The sequence below is a fragment of the Poromitra crassiceps genome (genome assembly GCF_964638095.1).
Source record: "Poromitra crassiceps genome assembly, chromosome: 12".
NCBI lineage: Eukaryota > Metazoa > Chordata > Actinopteri > Beryciformes > Melamphaidae > Poromitra > Poromitra crassiceps.
The window spans coordinates 42,820,024-42,828,933 of NC_139632.1; the positions used below are offsets into that span (position 1 = coordinate 42,820,024).

The following is an 8,910-nucleotide window of genomic DNA, read 5'->3' on the forward strand; positions in this document are numbered from 1 at the left end:
AACTCACCAAACGCCCATGACTGACTCACTGACTCTCTGACTGAGTCTCCTGACTATTTCCAATCCCTTGACCCCGGTGGTGCTGCTGGCCCAGGGCCGTGGTAAAACAAGAGAAAGAATTACTTCTACCATTGGCAATAGTGTAGTAATGACATAATACATTTTGACTGCAGTTTTAACTTTTAATGGACTGTGTTGTTCTTTTTCAGCTTGCCCGAATCCATGGGCAAAAAGAAGTGATGAGGAGGCATCAACAACTCCATCTGAATAAGACTCACATCTGCACTTGGTTTGTGGCTTACAGAATGATTTTATGGTACCCATGAAGAGGTGTGTGTGTGTGTGTGTGTGTGTGTGTGTGTGAAAGATGTCTTTTATTATTTTTATTATTATTACCGGTATTCCTTTTATTTAATCAAGCATTAATTTCCAGGCCGGTTGCACAAAGCACCTTACTGTAAGTTCAGATTTTCCTAGAGTCCGGGTTAAGGCGTCCATAAAATAAAATTGGTTGCACAAAACACCTTTAAATCTCCTCCTTAAGGTTACACATTTTAAGGAAAACATAAGCACACGATTTAAGGCTGTTTTGTGCAGCCGATTCTATTTTATGGACTCCTTAACTCGGACTCTAAGGGAAATCTTAACCTAAGGTGCTTTGTGCAACTGGCCCCAGGTCTTTTCCTAGACACACATAACAACAACAAAAAAGAACATTTCTAAAATTGACAAAGATAATACAATAGAAAGAAAATACTATTCAATTATACAGTCTTTAACATCCAGGGAAATATATTATAAAAAGATGTGAGCTGAATGTGAGAATGTTTTGCATGTAGTATTTAAAACTGACCTTTGATCTGCTACTGCAATTATTGGATTCTTATGTAGACAAAACAAAACAATGTCTTTTCATGGTATGTGTGTGGTTTTCATGGTGTACGTCAACAGAGTTTGGATGGGATGCTGCTATGATTATATTAGAACACTGCGCTTATCATTTTTTATATTAATTTAATTGTAATGAACATGTGCAAGAAGGTTCTCTGCTGTTTTAATTTTCTATGCAGCTCATTGGCTCAGAGGCTGCGCTGTGGGAACTGCTATTGGTCAGCAGCAAGACTGCTGCAGCCTTACAAACAATGAAGAGTTTTTTTATGCCAAAATCTGATCCTTTGTCTTCCTTTAAGTGTGTGTGCGCGTGTGTGTGTGTGTGTGTGTGTGTGTGTGTGTGTGTGTGTGTGCGCGTGTGTTTGTTTGTGGCAGGGGGAAACTCAACTCAGTGGGGGTCAAGTCAGGATAGCGTGTAAAAGAGACAGGACATCCAATAGACGAGTATAGCAAAACAGCCCAAGACTCCTGAGGGTTAAATGTTTCTCTCTTAATTTGCGTCCACACCGTCTTCCTTTTCTTACATAAAACACACACCGATGAAGAAAGACACACACACACACACACACACACACACACACACACACACACACATGTGCGCGTGCGCGTGCGTGCATATATTATTCAAACGGCATTATTATGTCCATCTGATCATATCTATGATCTCATTTTAATAGGCACAAATATTAGACCCAGATCACAATTGGTTATTCATCAGTTTTTGAGGCCAGTGTCAGCTCCAGTTGTTTCCACCAGATGACGCTAAAACTCTACTCAAAGGCAACAGTCTGACCTACAGCTGTGTGTGTGTGTGTGTGTGTGTGTGTGTGTGTGTGTGTGTGTGTGTGTGTGTGTGTGTGTGTGTGTGTGTGTGTGTGTGTGTGTGTGTGTGTGTGTGTGTGTGTGTGTGTGTGTGTGTGTGTGTGTGTGTGTGTGTGTGTGTGTTATCTGAATTGCTTGTAGTGCTGTACTGTCTCTTCCTCTCTGTCTCTCTCTCCCTCTTGGCATTTGCTGTTCCAGCTGCTGGGTCGCTATGGCAACAGTGACATCACACCTAAGGTTGAGCGGGTGCCATGGCGACGGGCCGTGGACATCAGAGCAGGTGGTTGGGTCTCTATGGTAACAGACGCACCAGCTCAGCGGTTGTGCTTGTACAGTTATGTGACAGGTCAGGTGTAAAATCACTTCCTGTATCAGAGGAGGATGTGTGGTTTAACAGAACAGAGGGCCTTGTGACAGCTAACAGAAAACTATTCCTGTAATGTAACTGTAATGTAATCAAATTGTAAATAGGCAGACATAACATATTATGTCGCCTGTGGAAAGTGGAAACCCAAATCCACAATAACCTTATAACTGTATAATAATAATAAGCATCTAAAAATATTAGACATTAGTTTCAATCCAAATCCTAAATATTGCCATTTAGGTTTTTGTACTGTTCCTTGTGTTGGGTTTGAAGTGGGCGGGGCTTATGCTCCAGACTTATTATATACAGTCCATGCTTATTACACAATAAGCTCCCTGGACCAATCAGGTTGAAGTGCCTCTACCCTGCAAATAAAAAAAAAGCATCACAATGTATCAAGTTGTGCGGCACTGTGGCGATTTTGAAACCTAATTTTACGTACTTGTCAACATTTTTAATCATTCAAATTTGGCTGGGTGGTTAGTAACATATTTGTCTGTGATGTGACAAACTCAAAACACATTTATTTTTGGTTTCCAGGGACTTTTAATAGAATGTTGAAATGTGACCGAATAGAAACGTCCCTTGTTAAGTGCTGGAAGTTGTGTTTGCTGATGTTCCCAGTCCAAGATGGGTATCAAGGGAACTTTTTCCTCTTAAATCCTAAAGGGAACATTCTCATAGCCATGACCTACAGAGAACCATAGAGACACTGGGTAACGCGTCATCATTCAGAAACCACGCCCAAGACGGGGGAAAACACAAACTCCTGTCCAATCCTGGCGTTCTCCTATGTCGCGTGCATGGTTGCGTGTTGCACCAAAAGATCGTATATACGGAAGATGAACACTTCAACTTACTTCTTGACAGCTAGATCCACATTTTTCTTCTCGCCAATTCTCAATGGCTTCCTTGTTTTGCTCAGGAGTACAAAAAAACTTTAACTGGCGATTTTTTACATTTGTTGTCTGCGCAGCCCCACCACACAACAGCTTTTAGCTATGTTTAATTCAAAGAAAATGACACCGGTGTGTGGAAATGAACGGAGCTCTTCCCCCGTGATGGGCGTGGCCTATTACATGCAGTGTCTCTATATGAGAGAATTTTCTTTACATATCCCAAAAGTCCTCTTTTTTGATGCTATGTTACCATAATAGAATGAAAACCAAACGTATACGTAGTCATGTAGGGAACACACTGTAACAACTATTTTCTGCTGCTCCAGAGCAGGGCCACCTACGCCTGGGTTATCCCACTTTGGAATTTGCCTGTATGAATCGCTATGGAGGCTTTTAGCCCTGCGCTTAAGCACTGTGTTTAAACCACTGAGGTGATGGATAAACATGTATGATTGTATCTAAACAATTAAATACAGTATATATGCATGCATCAACATATGCATACCTAAATGTAATGGTTTAAGTTAAGTAGTAATATTAATATTAAGTCATATTAACTAAAAGTTACAATATTAATTTACAGCAGAAAATGCATTCCATAAACTTTGGATTTGACAGCTTGCAGCGCGGGTGCACTGCAGGTGCCCACTGCTCCTAGTTCTAGGAGGCTTCATAGTAGAGGATGAGATCAGGGGCGTAGCCAGAAATTAAATTTTAGGTGGGCCTGAATAAAAGTGGGTGGGCCACACAATTCATTCCATAATTGATATAATTGACAATACTAAAGTCAAATGCACGTGTTCACATATTGACATTTTACATCCCTCCCTACCAGACACTTTCTTTTATTAGGGGGAGATAGCAGGTCAATAGTATATGCCACATGGAAGTGGTACACATCATCTGAAACCTGGGAACCTGAAGATGACTTTGAGATGCAGCTCAGCACTAAGTTTTTTCTAGTCATAGTTTTGGTCATGTAATAAACATTGTGTACGTAGCTGAGCCTGCTACAGCTTCTGAAAGACAGGAATGTTGGCCGTTTTAAGGTCTCATTTTACTCAAGCGAGGCTCCGCAAGGCAGACCTCCGCAGATCACAGTCGTGCACACTCCACGCTGGGGCCCATGCTGTTATAGTCAGAACGGCACCCTAACTCCATGCTGGGGCCCATGCTGTTATAGTCAGAACGGCACCCTAACTCCATGCTGGGGCCCATGCTGTTATAGTCAGAACGGCAGCCAAGTGATCAGCATGTTACATTGTACAATGATAATAGTGAGAACAGCCCGTGAAAAGTCACAATGAAACGCCATTATGTGCAGTACCGAGTGCGCTTTCACTCTCAAACGACCGTATATCAGCACATGAATGAATCACCAAACTTGTTTTGACTGAATAGCCGTTTCAGTTCTCAGCCCTGATAGCCTAACCTGACGCTGCCAGATGGACGGTTTATCTCCACATTACGTTTCACTAAACGCGAGAGAATCTCTTTTGATCTCGCGAGGTTATCCATCTTGCAAGCAAGGTTACTGATAGCCTACTCTGTGCTGCTTTTAATCTCTCTCAACCCAACACATTTACTTGGAGAAATGACTAAAAACAAACAGTTACTCAAAGTTTACCACATGGGTCAAGAAATGTGGTGAAAACACGGCTCTGTGTAGTTACTTCTTGATTTCATCTCTCTCCCTGCAAAGCGTATCGCTCCCCGGGAGCTGCGGAGGTACTGTATGCGCCGCTAGAAAAATCTTCAGGTAAGAGGCCAACATTCATTCCCTGGGTGGGCCCAGCCAGGCCCACCCATAGAGACACTGCATGAAATGGGCCACGCCCATCACGGGAGAAAGCTCTCCATTCACTCCCATACACCAGCGTCATTAAACATAGCTAAAAGCTGTTGTGTGTTGGGCTGCGCGGACAACAAATGTAAAATATCGCCAATTAAAGTTTTTTTGTACTCCCGAGCAAAACAAAGGAAGCCATTGATAATTGTGTTTTTGTGGGCCCCTTGTCCGTTTGTAGTGTCTGGATTCAGAGCGGAGTGAGACATCATCTTCCTGTTTATTATCTCTGCTCTGAAGTGGAAACCAGAAGTGTTTTTCTTGTTTTACTTTTGTGTGTGTGCCTGCATGCCCAGGGGGGCTGGGGGGGTGACAAGTCGTAAGGGGGCCCTTGAAAAAGTCATAGCCCCGGGGCCCATGGCTACTTTAATCCAGCCTTGACACACACACACACATACATACAGATAAAGATAGCAGCCTAGTCAAATGTCAGATACACACAAAAGTACACACTGAGTGTACTTTTTTACTAAATTCACACATTTTAAAGCTGCGACAGTTCACACAACTTTAATATTATACATCAAACCCTTTGGCTCCTTCTGCTCTCACTCACAATGTCAAAATATAAGCGATGTGATGTATAGTTTTTTTAAATATGAACATTTGTTTGGCACAGCTTTTCAAATTGATTTCCTCCTAGTTTCAGCTGTAGTGGCAGTGTGGCACCCGGGAGTACATTTTGTCGTCGTGATGTCACGCTGATTTGTCCTATTCGCACAATACATATAAAAGCATGCATAACAGTTGATATTGAGACACTGACACAGCTGTGTGCACTGCAGGCTCAAACAGGTTTCTGTTGTCGGCTTCAGAGCAGGAATTCAATCAGACACGTCGAGACAGGCTGACAGCACTGACTCTGTCTCCCTTAACTCTGTGCTCCCTCTGTGGAGCTATCAAAAACTCACAGCTGCTAAGTTCAAGTAACATTTATAGTTGACTCTCTTTATTTTTGTCTCTGTTTTCTCCTGTCATTCTTGTTGCCCACGACTCTGTCAATGTCTTTGCCCAGCACCTATTGCACACACAGCCTTCCCAGGGGGTGCTCAGCCTGTGTGTGCATGTAGGGTCTAATAAGCCTTAGAACCTAACCTAAGGGGTGCCGGGTAGGTTAGGCTGTAGAATAGCTACATTGTTGCTCAAATCTGCTCTTGCATACCTGTGTTTTTCCACTATGCTTGTCATACTGTATATAATCTTGTTCACCATTGGTTTGGTCATATTGTGAACATTTCCCCCTTTAGCAATAGCTACATGATTTCAAGCAAATACATTGAAAATGATCTCATGTCTTTGGCTGTTGTGACGTTCCAACACTTTGCATTGTGGGACACAGTAGGCAAGGCAGACTGGTCGGATGCATACTGGAGATTTTTTCAGAATCAGGCATACTGCAGATTTTGCTTTTGTATTCATAGTGCATACTACACTAGGGGCGGCTGTGGCTCAGGAGGTAGAGCGCGTCGTCCACTAACCAGAAGGTCGATGGTTCGATCCCTGGCTCCTCCAGTCCACATGTCAAAGTGTCCTTGGGCAAGACACTGAACCCCAAATTGCTCCCGATGGCTGTGCCAGCACCCTGCGTGGCAGCTGGCTGCCTTTCGATGGGTGAATGTAGGCACATTGTAAAGCGCTTTGGAGAAAAAGCGCTATATAAATGCAGTCCATTTACCATTTACACGGCAAGTAGTAAGCTAGTTTGGCCATATCAGTAAGTACTGCTAGTATACAGTAGGCGGTTTTGAAAACAACCATTCTCCGAAATGCTTGTGATAAAGGGCAATATAAATAAACTTGGCTTAACATTAGTGTTTGCTTCATTCCTAAAAGGAGATCTGGGGTTCCACTTCCAGCAGTTTTCTTGGGGTGCATGAAGAGCCTGTCTTGAACCTATGGTGCTAATGTAGCCTAATATCAGTCTGAAGATGTCATTACATTATCTAGCCATAATATGCAGGCTTTATTACAATGTGACAAATTATATGATCAGTTGTCACACATCAGTTGAGTCTTTAATGCTTCCAGCCTACAGTATTATGTAGAACAAGCCAATGGATCTTTACATTCTTCATCAAAAGAAGTCTCCTCCCCTCCTGTCCTCCTCTCCTTGGTCAAACCAGTCCAGTTCCAGTTTGGATCGCAGTTCCACTCTGGGTTTTCCTCGCAGCCTCTCAGCACTGTTAGATATCTCCTCCTCTCTTCCTTCTCCTCTCTCCGCCATTTCGCACCAGCCTGCTGCACTCTGCTCTGTGATGGAGGGAGAAGGACATGGTTTTTCTATGGGAGAGGAAGAGAGGAAAGGACGAGAACAGAGGACAGAGAGAACAGCCTGGAGGAAAAGGAGAGAGCAGCCAAGTCTACCTGTAGCCCTGACACACACTGTTCTCTCCACTTCCAAGCCAAACTCCATTCAAAAATCTGGCAGTGTAATGCAGCCTTGCATAACCGCAGCAAACACTCAAACCTGGTAAAACCTCAAGACATGATCTGAATTGTTAGGATCGATTCTTCAAATCAGCATAAAATCAGCACTTATTTCAATCAAATCTCAACCGAAGAAGAGTGTGGGAATAAGAGAACAACTCTAAAAGTTGAGCTCATTGAAATAATGGATTGTAGGCTATGCCAAACTGAATCGTGGATTGTGATTATTTGTAAAAAGGTCTTAAGTCATCATGTTCTATTGGGTATGTTCCTTTGCCAATAAGCATATTTAATTGATTTAATTGTCTTAACATTCTCTCCATACAGGAGAGAACAGGATGCAGCCTACCTGCTGCTTTAGCAGAAATGTGTTTCAGTATGATTTAGGAGAGCTGTTTTCTTTCCACCTTCCTACCATTTCTGAGACTCCATTTAAAAAAAGAAGCTCTACAAAGAAGATGATGTAGACTCGACATCAGGGGCAGTTTTAGCATTAGAGCTTTGGGTGGGCTCAGCCCACACAAAGGTCATGGACCACTGAACCCCTAGGGGGGTCCGGGGGCATGCCCCCCCGGAAGAAAATTTTGTACAGTTTCAAGTAAAAATTGGTGCACTTTGAGATCAAAATGAAGAGACTAGATCTATGAAGAACTACACACATCAATATCTTCTTTACCGTTCTGTGGTTTTACAGCAATGAAAAAATAATTGTTTCCCTATATATCAGTGGTGGCTGGTGAGCTTGGAAACGGGGGAGGAAGCTAGTGCGGCACTAGCCCCGTTTCCTTTTATAAAAGTAAAAGGTTTTCTGTGCAAGGCGAATAGAAACTCACGTCATATTAATATAATTCAAATACTATTCAACTTAAAAGGTCCCTTCAAAACATATTTTAAGATGCATAAAGACTATACTTTAATCGTCTAGTCTTAATCACTATGGCCCACTAACTCAGAGAGTTGGATTGCTGTCTAGCAGTTTGGTGCTTGTGGGTTTGAGCCACAGTGACTTTTGAGGTTGTGGGTTCGAGCCTCAGTCAGTTTTGAATGTTGACAGCCAGAGGAAAGAGTCATTTAAAGCCCTGAGAAAACCTCATTCAATCAGTCTGACTTGGTGGCACAGAGAGTAGGCTTGCTGCCCGGCAATATTGAGGCCTCAGCCACTTTTGCGGTCGTGGGTTCGAGCCTCAGTCAGTTTTGAATAATGACAGGCAGAGGGAAGAGACAAGAGCGCCCGGAGAAGAGCTGTGAGTGTGAAGGGTAGCTGGTGGTGTGAAGGAATAATACACACAGTGACACCGGGGCCAGAGGTTGTGGGTTCTAATCCCGTTCAGCTGGCACTGCCTGGATCTAAGGGGGGGGATGTTCTCCCCCCCTGACCTCTGCAGAGACATGAGCTGAGGGTTATGAGACAGAAAACCACAGAGAGCTGAAATTTTACTGACATCGGAAATATGTTTTATGTAACTGTTCTGGTTGCTCCTCCTGGCTGCTGCTAGGCGTAAAAATAACTTTTTGAAAAACTGCTCTAGACTCAGTATATGACATGTCTGGATCTCTTTGCAGTCTGTCCACAGTGTCCATTTCAGTGGATCTGTAGGAGGCGCTGTGTCGCTCTGTGTATCTGCCTGTAGTAGGCGATACGCTGGTGATGTTAAAGA

At 43.1% G+C, this 8,910-nt stretch overlaps 1 protein-coding gene across 2 annotated transcripts in view; it reads left to right on the forward strand.

The window, feature by feature from the left end:
* The window catches only part of phb2b (prohibitin 2b), a 12,312-nt gene extending 11,152 nt beyond the window's left edge, over positions 1-1,160 (forward strand). The window contains exons 10-11 of one of the 2 annotated variants that reach the window (XM_083647669.1): positions 210-289; positions 1,071-1,145. In XM_083647669.1, the coding sequence (XP_083503795.1) occupies positions 210-240 (31 nt within the window). In that variant the 3' untranslated portion in view covers positions 241-289; positions 1,071-1,145. Of the gene's footprint in view, positions 1-209 lie in introns of both variants that reach the window. The other variant, XM_083647668.1, reaches the window with a different exon arrangement.
* The last annotated feature ends 7,750 nt before the right edge of the window (positions 1,161-8,910 follow it).